This window comes from Panthera tigris, chromosome B1 (genome assembly GCF_018350195.1).
Source record: "Panthera tigris isolate Pti1 chromosome B1, P.tigris_Pti1_mat1.1, whole genome shotgun sequence".
NCBI lineage: Eukaryota > Metazoa > Chordata > Mammalia > Carnivora > Felidae > Panthera > Panthera tigris.
The window spans coordinates 53,733,829-53,754,900 of NC_056663.1; the positions used below are offsets into that span (position 1 = coordinate 53,733,829).

Sequence of the window (21,072 nt, forward strand, 5' to 3'; positions counted from 1 at the left end):
AACTTGGGTTTGTTTTATTCCTCTGGTCCAAGAACTACAAATACTTGGTAATCCTTTAAAATTGTTTTTGTCATTGGAGCGCCTGGGTGGCTTAGTCAGTTAAGCATCCAACTTTGGCTCAGGTCATGATCTCACAGTTTGTGGGTTCGAGCCCCACATCGGGCTCTGTGCTGACAGCTCAGAGCCTGGAGCCTGCTTTGGATTCTGTGTCTCCTTCTCTCTGCCCCTCCTCTGCCTGTGCTCTGTTTCTCTCTCTCTCTCTCAAAAATAAGTAAGCACTAAAAAAAATAGAAAAGAAAAGATTACCTTTGAAATATACTTTTCCAATAATATATATATATATATATATATATATATACTTTTGTAATGTAACACTTTTTTGTATATATATAGTTTTGTAAATGTAATATACTTTTCCGATAATATATATATATATATATATATATATATATTTGTGAGTGATGAATTATCTGGAATACCAACATGCAAATACTTTCTGGAAGGGAAATGTGGGCAGAATGCTGGTCTGTGCCATCCAGTCGTCTCACTTTGTGCGAAGCCAAATTCAAAGTTTGTTTTGGTGAGCATAGGATTATGTCACACATATTCTAGAGGACAATTTCTTGACCCTTGTAAGACCTGGTGAAACCCCTAGTCCTACGGCAAAAGACTCTTAACACCTAGAACTTTCAAGTCTTCTAGATTCAGAGATTTTTTTTTCCTCTGATATTACTGCTGCATGTTTATGGACCACTTCTTCAATGTTACAAAGATGACCAACTGAAAGTTGTCACATAGGATTGCTTCTCGGCACCCTGTTCTTCCAATTCCCCGGATATACTTGCCTCCTCAAATATACTATACAGGTGATCTTGGGAACTATGCCTTTCGGCATTTTGGTATTAATTTTATAGAAACCACTCAAATATCTTTTTGAGGGTCTTTTCTGGAAATATAGATCTTTAGTAGACATCTATAGCATTCTGTAAAGGAATAAATGAATGATCAAAATAAATAAAAGTGATTGGATGTTTAAATATACAGCTTTTCTCCTCCCTGAAAGACAGATTTATATATAAAGGTACAGCTAGCTATTCTATAGTAAATAACATACCCAAGCTGGAGCAATTTTATTTGGATACTTGTTAGTCATTCACCAAAGATTGTTTCCCAGTTGTACCCTGAGCAGCAGAATAATAGTATGATATCATAAATTACTTTTAAAAATAATTACTTTGAACTCTTTCAGATTGACATTAACACTTTCTTGTCCAATGGATCTCAAGAATTTTCCAATGGACGTGCAAACATGTATAATGCAACTGGAAAGTTGTAAGTATGAACACCTTACTTTTTCTGAGCACTTTAAAAAGTGTAGTAGATATAAATTTTAATGGATTATGTAATTTATAATTTTGTAATTGTTTTTTTTTCAGATATTTACTAAACAGGCATGTTATCTTTCACAGCATATTGAAAGTGATGTCTATCAACACATGCAGTCTATACTATTATAAATAAATTGAGGACCTAGGAATAACATTTTTAGGCTTGAAAAAAAGCCATACCCCTATACAAATTACCAAAGGTAAAAAATATAATAATCACTAAAGACAAACCACCATTTTTCCTTGAGTGCTTGCTATAGGCCAAGCATTTTGCATATGTTATTTTCAAAACTCACAAAAAAGATATTGCTGTCCCCATGTTTCCATATGTCAAAGTGGCCATTTTGAGTGCTTGAGTATTGTGTTCCAATTTATGGAGGTGGTGACAGCAGACCATCTGGTTCCCAAGCTTATGCTTACTTTGAACCGTTTTGCCACCACCCAGCTAATATTTATTCAGAGTATACTCTGCTGGGTATGTAATATATGTTATCTCAGAAGAAGGAAAATTTCTCACACTTTATCAGAGATTTAGCCAAGCTTACAACCATTCCTTTAAATTTTGTCTTGCAAAGTGGATCCATGTACATCACTGTTTAATGTTAACATATAAAAATTTCAAGTTTTTCTGTTTCTCTGAACTTATCTATAGAATCAGCCCAAACTTAGGGGCATCTGGGTGGCTCGGTCGGTCATGCCTCCAACTCTTGGTTTCAACTCAGGTCATGATCTCATGGTTAATGAGTCTGAGCCCCGCATCAGGGTCTGCGCTGACAGCACAGAGCCTGCCTGGGATTCTCTCTCTCCCTCTCTCTCTGCCCCTCCTCTGCTCTCTCTGTCGCTCAAAATAAATAAACTTAAAAAAAAAAGACAGAAAGTTAATTGTTTTTCAGTGTTCAATGCCATAAAAAAGGAATCATTGTGTAATCTTTTTTATGTGGTACTGTGTCATATTGGGGGGGGGGGAAGTTTGTCTGATGGATTCCTTGAGGAGAATTTGAAGGTGGGTCTCCAGATTTGCCGGCCTTAGAGGCAAGGTTTGTAGTGTGGTGGATCCGTCACTAGATGGCGAGCCTACTTCATGGGGGAATGTGGCCATGTCTCTTCTTGAAGCAAGAAAGTGGAAATCTCTCTGTCTTTATTCATAACTCCTTCTTGTTAAATTTAAATGCATTACTTTTATAAATAGTTCTTAAATTGTAAGCATTCGCAGGAATAAAGTTAGTTGGGAGTGCTATTTAGAAATCTAAATGGGGAGGGGCAACAAAAGATTCCCAGAAGTAGAGCAGTGGATACCATGAAGGCATTTTGAGGATAGGCTGATTCTGTATTTTGGTTGCAAACAAAATGAGGTACATAGAAGGGTATCAGGAAAAAAATCATATGCAAAATATCTAAGACAAATGACTGCCCTAATTACTAAACCAGACATGCTGGATGTTACCTGATGAAGTTTTGGGGTGATGGGGGGTTCATAGGGTCCAGAGCAAATAGCCAAGAAAGAATTCTTGAAGACATCTTTGGTGCAGAAAGGCGATTTTATTAAAGCAAGGGGACAGGACCCATGGGCAGGAAGAGCTGCATGAGGTCATGACCAGTAACTCATTGCATACCCTCAGGTTGGGAGGAGGTCAGGGATAGAGTAAGTCTTTAAGGAATTTTGGAAACACGTTTCCAGGACCCTGAGGGTCTAGCTGTTGCTAGGGAAACACCATTTATTACCGTTTAATACTACCTCAGTCATGAGATCCTTTAGATATATATCTGGGGCCATAAGCTTGGAGTATGATTGCCAGCATATATCTTGGGGCAGTTGAGATAAAGGAAGTTGACTTACAGGATCCTCCAGGTTGGGATAATGTTAAGCTAAGGTTCTCTTTTGCTCCCAGCAAAGTGTCATCCTTGAGGCAGCTGAGCTCCTAAAGGGAGGTCACTCTGCCAGTCTCAAGGACTTGTCAATGGGCTATAGGCAGTAAGGGAATTTAATTTTCCATTTGCCTTAGTTTCCCACATTACCATGGCAAGCACTTTAACCCCTTTTCTTTGTTCTTGGGCAGCCAGGAGTGTTTGAGGAATAGCACACAGATCCCACCTGGGGTTGGGGGTGCTAGCTTGTGCTTTAACCTTCAGCCTGCCTCATGCTCCTTTGTCATTATCCAATAAGCAGGAGGAGCAGTTCAAGAGTTAGGAGAAAGAAAAGGATTTGCTCAATATTATGCTTTTAATGTTCTTAAAAATTCTCTCAGTCAAATGAACCACAGTTATTTAAGAAGGTGTCATAGGGTGACCGGTGGCTCAGTTCGTTGATGTCCAGCTTCAGCTCAGGTCATGATCTCATAGTTCATGAGTTTGACCTCCACACTGGGCTAGCTTCTGTCAGCACAGAGCCTGCCTCGGATTCCCTGTCCCCGTCTCTATCTGCCCCTTCCCCACTACCACTCCCTCTCTCTCAAAAATAAATAAACATCTTTTTTAAAAGAAGTTTTTATAATATTCAGAAAAAAAAGAGAGAAGAAGAAAAGTAGGGACAAAGGGGGATGATGTGGAAGGTAGAAACAATAGAGGTTGATACTCTAAGGGAGGCAAAATTTTATCTTTACCCTCTTTACCCTTTTTCAACTGGGCTTGAGAATTAAACAGACATAACACAGATTGACAGGAGAAAAGGATACAAATTTTTTTAATGTAAGTTTTATGTAATGTGGGATTCCTCAGAATGAAATGAAGACTGAGAAATGGCAAAACCTAAATGTTTTATAGCAGGTTGAACAAGGAGAGGCCATTGTGCAAAGGTAACTAAACTATACGGGGGAAGCTCGAAGAAGATAAGAATTATTTTAATGAGGTCTGTACAGAATTCTCTGGGCTTTGATTCCCTACTGAAGAATGTTTCTTTTTTCCTGGTATAGGGAACACATCTTTCACATGAGAGTTTTTATCTCCCGTTTTCAGGGAAAAAAGGGGGGGAGGGGATTAGAGTGTCCTTCTGGCATCGGCTATTTTTCAAGCATCTTTAGCTCAAAATAATCCTTGTGCTAACGTGGCATATTTGGGGGCGGCAAGAGGCTACCACCCTTCATTTGCTTTGACACAAAATGGAGCAGAGTCTCTAGGAGCAGATGAGCTCAGAGCTTAGGTAAATAGAATCATACTGGAAATATTAACAGAGAAAAAAAGTAGGATGAGAAATAAATGTGGAAGGGAATATTAACAAATCTCATCTTCATATATTCGAGGTTTGGGGAATTTAACTCTAGAAAGCCAAAAAGGAGGAGTTAGAAGTGGGGATACACTATTAAAAGCCATATAGGAAGTGTTTCAAACAGTAAGATAAAATTTCTGAAGGAGGATGGAGAGGGAAACAAAGAAGAAAGGACCCTTTAGAAATGCCTGCATTTAAGAGAGCCAAAGCATAAGAGACTGTTAAAAACTGAGAACAAACTGAGGGTTGATGGGGGGTGGGAGGGAGGGCAGGGTGGGAGGGAGGGCAGGGTGGGTGATGGGTATTGAGGAGGGCACCTTTTGGGATGAGCACTGGGTGTTGTATGGAAACCAATTTGACAGTAAATTTCATATATTAAAAAAAAAATAAATAAAGTTATAAGTAGACCATTAACCTGAAAAAAAAAAAAATGTGTTATAGCTCTCAAAAAAAAAAAAAAAGAAATGCCTGCATTTAGAGGTTGTTGGAAGGACTTCCAGTCAAAGGATGGTCCTAGATAGCAAATTAAAATCAGTATCATTCGATCTCAAAAGAAACTGCTGAGATCTGTTTAACAGCATCAAATGCTACCAAAAAAAAAAAAAAAAAAAAAAAAAAAATTAAGGCAACTGAAAACAGAGCCATTGTTATTTATGACAAAGACAAATGTGGTTAGAATGCTGAGGGTCAAATCTGGATTCGAAGTTTTATGTGTTTTTTTAAGTCCACGATGAGAAAGTGGGAGTGGTGAGTAACATCTATGACTCCATGAATGTTAGTTACTAAAGAAAGATGGGAAAGAGTACAGTGCCTGAGGGATAACTGGGTCATAGGAACTTCTTTTTTAGAGTAAGGAAAGCATACTGGGCTATTTTGCAGAACAAAAAGCTGACATAACAGGACCTTTCATTGTTTCTGCTTTTCCCAGAACATTTCCAAATCAATCAAAAACTCTAAGTGGGAAAACAGAGCCTCCTGCCCCCTCCCTCTTGTTTCGTATTTCCTTTATCAGGAACGAATAGTTTGCCTCACATGTCATTAAACACTTCCTGCTCTCTTATTAAACATTAATCAAGCTCACAACAGAGATACTGTTTATCAAGCTTCTTTAGCAGATGCTAAGAAAATCTTGTCAAAACAGAAGCTACTGAAGTCAAATCCTTCAAGATACTTTTCGTGAACTCTTTTAGAGCAACCACTCACTTTTTTTTTTAATTTTAATAACTGTTTAAAGTGACAAGTTAATCTGCTGGAAAGCAAGAGCTATAAGGAAACTAGTGTCTTTTATTGATTGAATTCTGACTGCAAAGGAGAAAAAGAAAGCAAATTGGGTTGAGAGGCATAGAAAACGAGCAAAAAAGACACATAATTTAAAGGCAAAGGTTTTGTTTTTTTTTTAATATTTATGTTTTGGGTGGGAGAACACAAGTGGGAGAGGGACAGAGAGAGGGGGACCGAGGATCCAAAACGGGCTCTGTGCTGACAGTCTGACAGAGTTGATCCCAATGTGGGGGCTTGAACTCACAAACTGTGAGATCATGACCTGAGACCTGAGCTGAGGTCAGATGCTCAACCGACTAAGCCACCCAGGTGTCCCAAAGGCAAAGGGTTTGTGTGTGTGTGTGTGTGTGTGTGTGTGTGTGTGTGTGTGCTGTTTTGTTTTAATAATCTTGGATTGAGTTCTGTGTATGGTGTCTGGTACTGGGGTTGCCAAAACTTCAGTGTGATTTTATCTATGTATCTATGTATCTATCTTTCTATTGGTTTCAGAAGTAGAATTTAGTGATTTGTCACTTACATGTAACACCTAGTGCTCAACACAAGTGCCCTCCTTAATTACCATTACCCATTTAGTAAAGGCAAAGGTTTTAATGGTCTGTAATGATCCACATTTCTTAAATTCAATGAATGTTCAATAATGTCTGTCACTGGTCAGGAAGGTCTTAAGTGACCTGAGCAATGTTCATTCATCTAAGCGTCAGTTGGAAAATATCTATGAAGTATCATATTCCACACAACACAACATACATAAAGCACAAAAGTCCCTGTTTTTAAGGACCTGGAGGACCAGTTGAGGTGTTCTTCCTACAAATGATAAGTGTATGTTCATGGATACTGTTAGCACAAAAGGGAAAGTGACTAAGGGAAGAGCAGTGCTGAAAGTGAATAAAATACTCAGAGAAGTGTATTTTGTCTAAATTCGCAATGACCTCACACCCCTAAAAGTGTATATTCACGACTTGGATTTAAAATCCTGGGTGACACACAATTCCTAGCATTTGGAGAAGCAAGTTACTGGAAAGAGGTGGGCAGGAAGAGGCCTGGGAAGAGAAGTCCTGTGATAGAAACTGATGAGATAAATAAATAAATAAATAAATAAATAAATAAATAAATAAATGTATAAGCCAAGGGTAGCATGAAAGGGAATAAATAACTTTCAAGCCAGAACTAAAAAATACTGATTCATTAGCTAGAAAATGGGAAAGGAGAAAAATGAAAGAAATGAAAATATAGTATAGAGGAAGCATAGAAAAAGAGCAAAAATAGCTTTCAATGCTACCATAATTAAAACAAATGCAAAGGTTAAATTAAAGAGAGAAGCAAAATAGGGATAGCAAAATAGGGATTCTCAAACTAGATGTTAACAAATATTAAGACCCAACAATATGTTGTCAACTAAATGCTTTTTAAAAACATTATGCAAAAAAATTTGGGAAAAAAGACAGAAAAAATGTGTATCTAGAAATGTTTCTTAAAAAATTCCCAGATAATAATTTCAATATCAGAAAAAAATAAGTATAGAAAAAAATTATTGGACACAAATGCTTGAGTAACATGTTGATAAAGAAATCATATATAAAGAAGCTGTAATAATTATAAAAACGTCTTCCATATGACTTCCAAATACATAAGGCAAAAGCAGGCAGAACTACAATTAAAAAAATAGACAAATCAGTAATTTACTTGAAAGCACAGGTATAAATATTGGAACAGGAGTAATTTAAAGATAGATAAAGAGAAACTCATTGTTTTAGCATCCAAGAACATTTACAAAAATGTTACAATTACAAAAGCCACAAAGGAAGCTTTAATCAGTTCCTAAAAATCAACACATGATGGACTGTGATGTCTCTCTAAAATGCAATATGACTAACTACAATATAAAGTTGCTATAAATTATATTCCAATAATTATTACATATTACTATGCAATGGTAGATCTGGAAACTGATAGCATTTAGTAAGTGACTTTTTGTTTAAAGAAATAAAGGAGATTGTTGAGCTCAAAATCCTGTAAAATAAAATGGATCTTTTATCAAAAAAAGAAAGAAGGAAAGAAAGAAAGAAAGAAAGAAAGAAAGAAAGAAAGAAAGGAGAACTTCATACTAACAACCATGGAGCTAAGCCTTTTATTCAAGAAGACGAAAAAGGAATAATAGAGCATTCAAAGAATCACATAAAAAACCTAAAACTGGTACTTTGAAATGTCTAAGAACCTAGACACGCCCCTGGAGAAACTCTTCAAAGAAAAAAGAAATTAGGTTGCATAGAAGAGATGCAGGGTGAAGAGAAGAAAATAATAGTGGGTCCACTAGATTGGAAACAATACAAGAAAATCCTGAGCACTCCCATCTTTTCCAGTCATATCTACTGATCAGACATTAGAAAAGAACCTGAGGCAAAAGCTGTATTTGAAAAAGAGAATGAAAAGAAATCCATACCCTGCGGATAGCTAATGTCAACATAAATTAACGAGAAATTCAAAGACCTGAGACAATAATGAGAAAAACAGAACATTTTGAGGACTTTTTCAATGACTTGCATAAAGAATTAAGCATAAAGACGATTCAAGTTTTCTTTTAATCACAAGGATTAAGTGTTGCTTCAGTTACATGAGTTAGAAAAGAGTCGATTCACGAAGAAAATAGTGCAGAAGCTGACTTCTGCTTAAATATGCTGTGTTTCTTGTAAAAATATATAACTTCACCAGAAATTTATTTTAGATTCCTGGATGTTTTGGAATACAGCCTGAATAAGAAATGGTTGTGAAAATATAGAGAAATAAGATTGGCAATATTGCTTGGAGATGTGAAGATAAACAAGATTCCTGAAGGTAGTCTTAAAAATAAAGAGCAAAAGGGGCACTTGGGTGGCTCAGTGGGTTGGCGATCTTTGCAGTTCCTGAGTTCAGGCCCCACATCAGGCTCTCTGCAGTCGTCCTGGGGCCCACTTCAGATCTTGTGTCCTGCCCCTCTTTCTCCCTCTCCCCCACTTGCGCACCCTTGTTCTCTCTCAAAAATAAACATGAAAGGAAGAAAGAAAGAAAGAAAGAAAGAAGGAAAGAAAGCGCAAAAGAGAGGAAAAGAAGATAGCATCATTGAGTTTAATGAAAATTGGAGGACGAACAGAAAAAGTAAAACAGAGAAAGTCACTGAAAACTCTTTGTAACATTTTAACATGTGTTTCCTAGAGATTGTTTTTCAAATATTCTTTTTTTTTTGTGAAACAAATTATGCTGTATTTTTTTAATTACACAACTTCATTTAAAATTTTTCAGAAACGATTGATAATAATTCCTTTTTTTTTAAGTAATTCAACTTTCTTTTTTTTTTGACTTTGTTTTTTTTTTTAATATATGAAATTTACTGTCAAATTGGTTTTTCAAATATTCTTATTCTATTCATGGAATGTACATTCATGTAGCACTCGTGCTGAACTTCAAGAAAAAATAGAAAACCAAAATTACCTTTTTTCAATATTTAACTATAAATAGAAATGTCTTAGGTGCAATTCAAATGGTGTTTATCATAGTGATTCATTCTACTGCCATTTAAAATCAACATGAACTAACCACAGTAAAACTGAACTTTATCCTTAGAGTGACCTAGAAAGCTGAATCTCATCACTGAGAATTCCTCTGAAGCCAAAGGAAAGAATGGTGCCCCATGTATACAGGCACACTTCATTTTATTGTGCTTTTACTTGATCGTGCTTCACAGACATTGCGTGTGTTTTACAAGTGGAAGGTTTGTGACAGCCTGCATCAGGCAAGTCCATCAACACCATTTTTCCAACAGCATTTGCTCACTTTGGGTTCTGGATCGTATTTTGATAATTCTCACAATATTTCAAACTTTTTCATTATTACTATGTTTATTACAGTGATCTGTGATCAGTGACCTTTGATGTTACTAGTGTAATTGTTTTGGGGCTCCACGAATCACACCCATATAAGACAGCAAACTCAGTCAATAAATGTATGCGTTCTGACTGCCCCACTGAGCAGCCATCGCCCCATCTCTCTCCCTCTCCTTGGGCCTCCTTATGTTCTGAGACATAATGAAATTAGGCCAATTCATAACTCTACAGTGGCCTTTTAGTGTTCAGATGAAGGAAAAATTCATAGATCTCTCACTGCTCTCACTGTATTTATTTATTTATTTAAAAGTTGTTTTGTTTTTTTTGTTTTTTTTTTTTGAGAGAGAGAGAGAGAGAGAGAGAGAGAATCCCAAGCAGGCTCTGTACTTAAACTCAGGAACCATGAGATCATGACCTGAGCTGAAATCAAGAGTTGGACAGTTAATTGCCTGAGTCACCCAGGTGCCCCCACATATCTCTCACTTTAAATCAAAGCTAGAAGTGATTAAGGTTAGTGAGGAAGGCATGTCAAAAGCTGAGATAAGCTGAAAGCTAGGGATCTTATGCCAATTAGCCAAGTTGGAATGGCCCATTAGCCAATAACAAGGAAAAAGTTTGAAGGCATTCAAGAGTGCTATTCCAGTGAACACAAATGATAAGAAGGCAAAATTGCTTTACTGCTGATGTGGGCAACGTTTGAATGGTCTGGATAGAAGATCAAACCAGCTACCACATTCCCTTAACCCAAAAGGTGTTCCAGAGGAAGGCCCTAACTCTCTGCAATGCTGTGAAGGCTGGGAGAGGTGAGGAAGCTAAAAAATAAAAGTTTGAAGCTAGCAGAGTTTGGTTCAGGAAATTTAAGGAAGGAAGCTATTTCTATCACATCAAAGCGCAAAGTCAAGCAGCAAGAACTGATGTAGAAGCTGTGGCATGTTATCTAGACGATCTAGCTCAGACAATTAATGAAGGTGGCTACACTAAATAACAGATTTTTTGTGTAGAGGAAACAGCCACTTATCGAAAGAAGATGCTATCTAGGATTTTCCTAACTAGAAAGGAGAAATTAGCGCCGGGCTTCAAAGCTTCAAAAGACAGGCTGACTCTCTTGTTAGGGGCAAAGTTAGCTGGTGACTTTAAGTTGAAGTCAATGCTCATTGACCACTCCAAAAATCCCAGGGCCCTTACGAATTATGCTAAATCTACTCTGCCTGTGCTCTAAATGGAACAACAAAGCCTGGATGACAGCACATCTGTCTACAGCATGGTTTACTGAATATTTTAAGCCTACTGTTGAGACCTACTGCTCAGAAAAAAAGATTTGCTTCCAAACAGGACTGCTTATTGACAATGCACTTGGTCACCCAAGAGCTCTGTGGGAGATGGGCAATGAAATTAATGTTGTTTTCAAGTCTGCGAACATGACATGCATTCTGCAGCCCATGGATCGAGGAGTAATTTTGATTTTCAAGTCTTATTTTTAATAAACACATTTGTAACACTGTAGCTGCCACACTTAGTGATTCCTCTGATGGATCTGGGCAAAGTAAATTATAAACCTAGAAAGGATATACCATTCTAGGTGCCATTAAGAACTTTTGTGATCCATGGGAAGAGGTGAAAATATCAATATGAACAGGAGTTTGGAAGAAGTTGATTCCAACCCTCACGGAAAATTTTGAAGGGCTCAAGACCTCAGAGAGGGAAGTCACTGCAGAAGTGGTAGAGAAGCAAGAAAACTAGAATTAGAAGTGGAGCCTGAAGATGGGGCTGAATTGCTGCAAGCTCATGATCAAACTTGAAAAGGTGAGGGACTCTTTCTTATGGATGAACAAAGAAAGTGGTCTCTTAAGATGGAATCTACTTTTGGTGAAGATGCTGTAAAGATTGTTGAAATGACAACAAAGGATTGAGAGTATTGCATAAATTTAGTCAATAAAACAGCAGGAGGGTTTGAGAGGATTGACTCCAGGTTTTTTTTTGTTGTTGTTGTTGTTGGTTTTTTTTTTTTTTTTTAGTTTATTTATTTTTGAAAGAGAGAGAGCAAGCACAAGCAAGGAAGAGACAGAGAGCGAGGGAGACAGAATCCCAAGCAGGCTCCGTGCGGTCAGCAGAGAGCCTGATTCAGGGCTCAGTCTCACAAACCGTGAGATGATGAGTTGAGTTGAAATCAAGAGTCAGACACTACACCCACTGAGCCACCCAGGAGCCCCCCCACCCCAGTTTTAAAAGAAGTTCTGATGTGGGTAAAATGCTATCTAACAGCATCACGTGCCACAGAGAAATTATTGGTGAAAAGCAGTCTGCCGATGCAGCAAACTTCATTGTTGCCTTATTTTAAGAAATTGCCACAGCCCCCCCAATCCTCAGCAGCCACCACCCTGACCACTCAGCAGCCATCAGTGTCAAGGTAAGACCCTGCACCAGCAAAAAAGTTTATGACTCACTGAAAGCTCAGATGATGGTTAGCATTTTTTAATAATAAAATATTTTTAAGTTAAGGTAGGTACAGTGTGTTTTTTTAGACTTAATGCTATTGCCCACTTAATAGGCTATAGTATAGTATACACATAACTTTTATATGCACTGGGAAGCCAAATGACTAGCTTTATTGCAATATTTGCTTTATCACAGTGGTCTGGAACTGAACCAATAATATATCTGTAAGGATGCCTGTAGGTTCCAAGTTCGACGCAGGGCTTGAACTTCCGAACTGCGAGATCATGACCTGAGCCAAAGTTGGACGCTTAACAGACTGAGCCACCCAGGCGCCCCTAATCCTTTCTTTTTTTAATTGGCTGTAGGAAATAAAACACAAAGCTATCTCTTCAAAAGACAAATTTTTATTGATATCACAGTTGTATTTATAAATGCATTTTGTCTGTTTGCTTCACAAATAGCTAATCTGTGAGGGAAGGAAACACAGCCATATTATGACTTAGACTGTGCCCCTGAGGGATTGACAGTAGAAATTGATGTGCAGGAATAGGGGTGAGACCAAAATGAAAGATTTAATTTTCAGCCTTTGATTTATACCATAAAGAAAATTTAGAAATTGACAGGTTTCCCAGGCAAAGTAAGGGATGGAGGATATTTTTAATCTTTGTAGAATATTGAGTAATAATTTCCTAGACTCGTAATAAAGCTTCATTTTTTATAAAAAGCCAAAGATGACATGGTGTATATAATCTGTCACTATATCAATAAAAGATCTAATTCCTGATTTCCTATCTAAAGACGAATGTTGGCAACAAAAGAGGAAAACCTCACCAGTGTGAGAAAGCTAAAGAAATTTTAATTACTCAGGTTAGAAAAGAAAATACAAGGAAATAATTCAGGGAGGAAAGGGCCCTTTTCCACAAGGAACAGCCTAAATCCCTAAAACTATAGGAAAAGATATTCTTAAGGTCAACTTAAAAAAAAATTAGACACAAATTGTAAGAAACTTTCAAAATGCGCTTTAATGGGGTTTTTGGATGGAAAGATCTAAAGACAGATGGGAAGTTTTTGTTATTTAGTTTGCAGATTCATTTCAAAACCACATCTGATATGATGCATATTGGTTACTCTGGAGACTATTTAAGGAGTTTGGTGAAGATTTCTCACAATTATTTCCTAATGATCTCTACTGTTTTCAAGCTCTTTCATAATTTAAAACAGTGTGGATATTTTTCAAAATAATTCTATGCCTTTTGCCTGGCTAGTTAGAGATACAGATGGTTCTTGTTTTTCCGAGTATTTATTACTGAAGCCTCTACAGTTACAATGTTAGTTAGAAAGCAAGTTTTCCCTGAGACAAAAATATTCATTGATGAACTAGCTACTCATAAAATTACTCCCCACTTAAACATTATTGCACCCTTTTAACACCATGACTATTCTGTCTCAGTCTGTCCTCATCTTTCTAATTTGACTTTGCTGATTATCAGATATTCTAAACACATGACAATAAAAAAAAAAAGATGGTGTAGTTGTGTCTTACAAAAAGGTGATATCACAGTGGTTGTATTATCCTTTACATATATTATTTGATTTAATCCTAAGTGCAACTTAATGAGATAGGTTTTATTATTTTTTTATTGTAAAAATCAGCAAATGAAGGTTTAGAAAGGTAAAGTGACTTTCCCACAGTCACACAACTATCAAGTGGACAGAGCAAACTTCTGTGAATTAATAGCTCACAAATTTATAACAAGCATCAGTTCTTTTTAAATCTAGTTCTAGTAGCCAAAATACTAGTAGAGTAATTGTTATAGGTTAGTTTACCAGAGAGTCTTAGAGAAATTGTAATTATTAAGATAATTTAGCAGGCCTATAACTTAAACGAAACCACATATAACAACCTGGTTAACGGTAAGATTATTCGAAATAATGCACAAATTATAAATAAAAATGTTTTAGTTAAATACATTTTGACATAGCAGTTGTTCCTTGTCAAGTCAATAAAATTTACTTGAGTAATATTCCTCCTGGCAATAATCAGCAAACATGTGCCAAGAGTGAGCATTTTCTTCCTCTTGTTTTTTAAATCCCAGCTGCTAGTTAAGGACATCAGCGTTTGCAAGCTGTGTCAAACCGAGAAATCTCAGTCTCTCTCTCTCCTTTATTTGACTGAGAAAGCTGGGCCAAATGTGATTCTGGGTCACTTAAAACTGTATGTGAATCTATAGTTTATTTATAACTCTCAAAACGGATTTCAAATTAAATATATTGTCAGTCATACCTTCCCTTTGAATAAGTATTTCTTTTACATACTACTATAAGGTATTAAACAATATCCTTTTTCTTTTATTTTCCTGTAGTCTTTTGAACTGTTTTTTAAATAACCAAAGGTTATTTGATTTTTTTTTTTAATGATAACATAATACATCTGAATGATGTCTTCAAAACCAGCACGTTTACACTGGGAAATTTGAACTAAAGGGACTGAAAAACAAAAACATGTTTTAGCCTCAACTGAACAATCCTTCTTACTAGTGTTAACCGGTTTTGTCGTGACCCCTCTTCTTTTACTCTGTGTGTGTGTGTATGTGTGTGTGTGTGCGCGTATACACACACGGGCTATGTGTACGGTTATAAATGTTTCATGAACATGTAATATAGCTGGGAATCTCAATTTCTAACTGATCCACCATGAGATTTACACCAAAGTAGCTTCCATATCATATTATCTGAGGGAACAAAAAGATTTTAGAACAAAGCCTGAAGGCTAAGTAAATGAAGATAAGAACTGATTGGAAGGTATGGCTGAAACGTTGTATCCTCGCAACAAAGGAAAACATCAAAGTATGATGATGCCAAGGGAAGTGGATTTTACCAGCCTCAGATTTTGTTGGATGTGAAGGTACAGCCCCGCAGAGCCATGGTGGAACATCCTGAAGTGGAGGGTAGAAAGGGTTGAACGTGGCGAAATGACGTCGGTTCATGTGGTCTTCCACTCATTTCTTCTCATTGCCATCAGGGCGCTAAAGCTCCTCCCTATTATCAGGGTAACCTATAACTTATTAAAATGGGGACACTTAAAAGAGTAAAGGAAAGGCACCACAGATATTGAAATTATTATATTTTATAGTATCTATTTATTAACCGACAGGTTTTTTAGAATGTTAATGGGTAAATTAAATAGTCCTAAACTATTTCTTTTTAAAATCTATCTTTTCTGAGGTGTCTAGGTGGCTCCATCATTTGAGCGTCAGACTCTCGATTTCTGGTCAGGTCATGATCTCAGGGTCTGAAGATGGAGACCTACCTCGCTCTGCATGGAGCCTGCTTGAGATTTGCTCTCTTGCTCACTCCTCCCCGCCTCCACTTGTGCTGGTGCCCTCTCTCCCTCTCAAAATAATAATAATAATAATAATTAATAAAGTATATCCTTTCTAAATAAATATATGCATTTATATATTATGTATATTTATTATATATATAAATGTATAACATATATATAAGTATATATATATTAAAGAGAAAACCAAAATAATTGGAATTCTCTTTAAAGTTGCAATTTTGGTATTAAATTTGAAAGTGTTAACACTATCAGTTGACCTTGCCATATAATATAATGATTTCAATGAGAAAATATTCTCTATAGTTGAGGTAGCTACAATACTTGATAAATTCAGAGCTTGATTTTATGTATTTTATATTGATATATGTAACTATTTAAGCCATTTATTTTTACAGATATTGTCTTTGTCTTGAATAAGAGGGGTTTTTATCAATAAATATGCTTTTTAGGACAAAACTCAGTCAAATTAATTGTTTCTACTTAGGAATCTTTTTTAATTTTTTGTCTAATTTAGATTTGGGTGTATATGTCTTCTCAATTCCATTTCCATTTCAATGTAACTTATCCAATTAAAAACAAGCAGTCTATCAATATAATCTTCCCATTCCAAAACACAGCTATCAAATTCCAATAAAAAAATAGTGCATGTCATTTAAGATTTTATTATTTTTTTCCTTTATATTATAGGGATTAATCTCAAGGTATTCCTGCATAGAAATTTTATTTTTATAATTACCATTTCTAAAAGCTTCAAAATGCAAAATTTTAGTGTTCCATTCTTAAAATAATTTGATTAAATATTTCCGACTGATCTTAAACAACTGCAACCAAAATTTAGAGAACGTATTTATCAAAAGTTCAATACAATTGCAGAACATACACGATGATTTACAAAATACTTCTTCAAATGTTCATACTTCTTAAAACTTTCCCAGATAACAAGCAGTAAATAGAGAAGGCATGTTGTGCCACAATCAAATGTAATTTTTAATTCTACATCAGCTTTGTCAGATACAAGGAAGTATAGTTCAGGTGCTCTGTTCCAATAAAAAAGTCATAAATGTTAATGACTACCACTACTCTTTCACTGATAGAGTGTAAGAGTTTATGGATATAAAATAAATCATATATGCATCATAACTAATTCCAAAACGCTGCAGCTCCACAGATTTCTTTTTTTTTTTCTTTTAAGTTATGCTGTGCTCACCTTAAGTGCAACTAACATGTCTTACTGCACATCACTATTACAATTCCATTGACAGTATTCCCTATGCTGTACCTTTTATCCCTGTGACTTACTGGCTTTTTTACAACTGTGATGAATTCCAACAGAGATTTTATTCAGCTCTATCACAAGCAAGGGACATTTATTTTCAATGTTGAACTTTTTAAGTGAATTTAAGAGAGACTTCTCAGTGGAATTTACAGTGACATTACATAGCTCATCTTCAACAAATGTAATTCCAAAAGCTTTACTTTGATTACAGAATTAGATTTAAAAATTAATTTAAAATTAATTTAACCAATTTTCTCTTTAAAGTAGGAAATGATACTGAAACAAGCCTCACATCATTTCATTTCTTGCAAATTTCCCATCATGCACTTTTCCAGGAAAAATTAAAATGAAAAAAGAGTCAAATTAATTCAGAAAAACAACAGTTTGATATAAATAAAGACTTGGTTTCTATAATGTAATATGTAAATGCTTTCCCTACAAATGCACATATCAAATGATCATCTTTGGGCAGTGTTCTTGAAAGGACTGTATCTCTTGAAGTAGGTGTTGATGAGTTTTTAGCTCTGTGTTCCTGTGGCTTTTATGTGGACAGAGCTTTTGTGAATGTTAGATATAGACAATGTTTATTGATGTTACACATTCATCATCAACTTTCTTGTAAAATAGAAATTTGTTGCTTAATTTTCCAATGAATATTGAACTTTCATTTCTTTTAGCCCATTCTGCTAAAAGGATTTATTGTGAAATGTAAGAGTGTTGCCAAATAATGAAATAAAGAAATGTTTGTAGGTTTCAAAGCATTCACTGCTCAGCTTTCACTTATAGGTTTGTAACTTATATCCATGACACTTGGATACTTTAACCCACCTTACAGATGTCACAGGTTTGTACACCAAGTGGACAGCAGAGGGGAAAAGTTACACACTTCTGCCCCCACTCAATTCAGGAGTCAGCATCCTCTGAAAGGAAGATGGTAGTTTCTTTGTTACGGGAAGGATTCAATAAAGACAGATGGACCATTCTGGATGTTTGCTGTTGTACAAATTTAATTTAATGTGAAACTAGTAAAATAGTCTCATACTCTTATGCCATGGGAGAATCTAGAAGTAAAATTGAAGATCAGTCAAAGCAACAATGATGTATTTTAAAACAATGACGAATGATACCTAATCTAAAAATGAAAAATCTTGGGGCACATGGGTGGTTCAGTCAGTTAAGCATCTGACTCTTGATTTTGTCTCAGTCATGATCTCAGATTTGTATGATCAAGTCCTCCATACTCAGTGTGGAGCCTGTTTAAGATTCTCTCTCTCCCTCTGCCCCTCTCCCCCAATCGCACTCTCTCTCTCCCTATAAAATAAAATAAATAAATAAAATTTTAAAATGAAAAATCTAGAACAAATGCTAAGCCAGAGAGGATATGAGGAAAAAAACAAGTACTATAGGGCTGTCTTGGCAAACCAAGATGTGTAATTTTAATATCATCATCCATAGGTAGGTGACTTTCAAACCTTTATCTTTGATCTTGACCTCATTTTCAGAACATATGTGAATGATTTCAACTATTTTCAACATATAAGTCAATGTTCAGACTTACGACCATCAACACCTGCATCTTCTGCTGGCATCTTAAACTCAAGGTACCCCAAAATAAGCTCTTCATATACAAGTACACACATAGGGGCACCTGGGTGGCTCAGTTGATTGAGCATCCAACTCTGGATATTGGCTCAGGTCATGATCCTGGGATAGTATGACCGAATCCCACATGGGGTTCTGCTCTGAGTGTGGAGCCTGCTTGAGATTTTCTCTCTCTCCCTCTGACCCTCTCTCCCTCTCACATGCTCTGTCTAAAATAAAATAAAAAAATAAAATACAAACACACACACACACACACACACACACACACACACACACACCCTCCCCTACCTCCTCCCTTATCTATTTCTGATTTAAATATTCAAATTCCTGATATATGCCATATACTATTTTAGGTACTTAAAAATATGCCAGTAACCAAAATGGAATAATCTCAGCTTTTATGAAGTATCAGTTCTTGGAGGCTAGGTAGAAAAATACTAAAAACTTGATGCATATATACAATGTCAAGTAGAGATAAGTTCTGTGGGAAAAGTGAACAGGAAAAAGCTATGCAGACTGTTTGGAAGAAAAGTATTTTATAAGATGGTCAGAGAAGGCTACTCTAATGACATGAAATATAAAGTAAAGACTGTGGCATAGCTACCTTTCAGTTACTTAGACCTGAAACTTCGAAGTTTCCTCAACTTATTTTTCCCTAAATATATTTTTAATTAATCCCCAATTTTGACAAAACAAGCTACTGAAATATTATCTCTGACTTATATTCCTTAAGGACCATCGGAAAAGAATGAGACTTTTTTTTCTTTGCCATCTCAAGAATGCAAACGACTTTTTAAAAATTTATTTTATTGTGGCAAGAACACTTAGCATGAGTTCTGCTCTCTTAAATTTTTAAGGATATATTATTGTTGACTGCAGGTACAATGCTGCACAGCAGATCTCTAGAGCATATTCAGCTTGCTTGACTAAAACTTCAGGCTGGTGGATTAGTAATTGTCATTTTCCCTTCACCCTCAGTCCCTATTTCACTCTTTTATTCCATTGATTTGACTATTTTATATACCTCATATAAGTGAAATCATGCAGTATTTGTTATTCTGTGACTAGCTTATTGCACTTAGCATAATATCCTCAAGGTTCATCCGTGTTGTAGCAAAAATTGAAAATAAGAACCATATGATCCAGTAATTCTACTTCTAGGTGTTTTTCCAAAAGAATTAAAATCAGGATCTCAAAAAAAAAAAATTAACACCACTATGTTTATTGCAGTACTATTCACAATAGCCAAGAAGTGGAAATAATGTAAATATCCATTGACAGATGAATGGATAAAAAAAAAAATAGTATATACATACAATGAAACACTACTCAGCTCTTTAAAACAACAAAGATGCCTGGGTGGCTCAGTAGTTTAAGCGTTTGACTTTTGATTTCCACTCGGTCATGATTTCACGGTTTGTGAGTCCAGCCCCGAGTCAGGCTCCATGCTGACAGTGTGGAGCCTGCTTGGATTCTCTCCTCCCCCACTTCTCTCTGCCCCTTGCCCACCACTCTCTATCTCTCTCTCGAACTTTAAGTCTCGAACTTTAAACGTCGTGTAAACAATTTTTCCAAAAGTCCAATTTTGACTTGAAGTTCAACATCTATCATTGATGACAAATACTCTCAGTTATTTCCCTCAATATGATAGACTCACTTCCTTTGTTTTTGAGAAAATGGTTTGCCATAAATAATAACTATAGTTTACCAGCCTTTTTTTTTTTCAGGTAAAAATGATGTTTCACACACACACACACACACACAAACACAACTGGTGTAACTGGCCGATCAGTCACCCCAGTACTCTTCCTTAGAAGAACCATCATAAAACAGTATGCAGCTGAAGTACTTTCTAGATACTTAACATTTTAACACACAGGATATTAATTTTTTTTTAACGTTTATTTATTTTTGAGACAGAGAGAGACAGAGCATGAGTGGGGGAGGGGCAGAGAGAGAGGGAGACACAGAATCTGAAACAGGCTCCAGGCTCTGAGCTGTCAGCACAGAGCCCGACGCGGGGCTCGAACTCACGGACCACGAGATCATGACCTGAGCCGAAGTCGGCCGCTTAACCGACTGAGCCACCCAGGCGTCCCAACACACAGGATATTAAAAGGACTGTTACATAAGAGTCAAAACGTCATAAAATGATCATTGTTACTGCTTCATCAAGGATGCTAGACACTCTTTAGAATTAGCATTGTTAGTACTACACTACAAGATGTGGCATTAAGGACACAATAACCACGCAGGTAGTTTGTTGCCATTGTCTTTAATTATGCTAAAGCACCAGAAGTTTTACCCTCCATTGTTTCTTCACGATCCGATCCAGCTAATGTCAACACAAGGAAAAAGGTGAATGTCTTCTCGTAATTATGAAAGTAGTTGGGACCTTGAGAAACTCACGAATGGATCTTGCTAATGTTCCTACAGCCTAGTTTTTGTCATATCACTCCTCTGCTCAAAAGATTCCAATTGTTCATCATTGCCCACAGGGAATGTTAAAAAATCAAAGCTCTCAACCTGGAAGTTAAAATGCACACAATCTTACGTTAATTTATCTTTTCATTCCATATCGCCTTCGTGCAAACTGGCTCTAGAACAAACGAAGCTATTTCTATTACTATTACAAACCCTGGGAGTTTGCAGTTTCCCTCAACTAATTATACCATTCTCTGTGC

At 36.2% G+C, this 21,072-nt stretch overlaps 1 protein-coding gene across 2 annotated transcripts in view; it reads left to right on the forward strand.

Moving 5' to 3' along the window:
* The window catches only part of GLRA3 (glycine receptor alpha 3), a 192,592-nt gene that overhangs the window by 125,939 nt on the left and 45,581 nt on the right, over nucleotides 1–21,072 (forward strand). For both annotated transcript variants that reach the window (XM_007097140.3, XM_015544207.2), the window contains exon 5: nucleotides 1,250–1,332. In XM_007097140.3, the coding sequence (XP_007097202.2) occupies nucleotides 1,250–1,332 (83 nt within the window). The remainder of the gene's footprint in view (nucleotides 1–1,249; nucleotides 1,333–21,072) is intronic.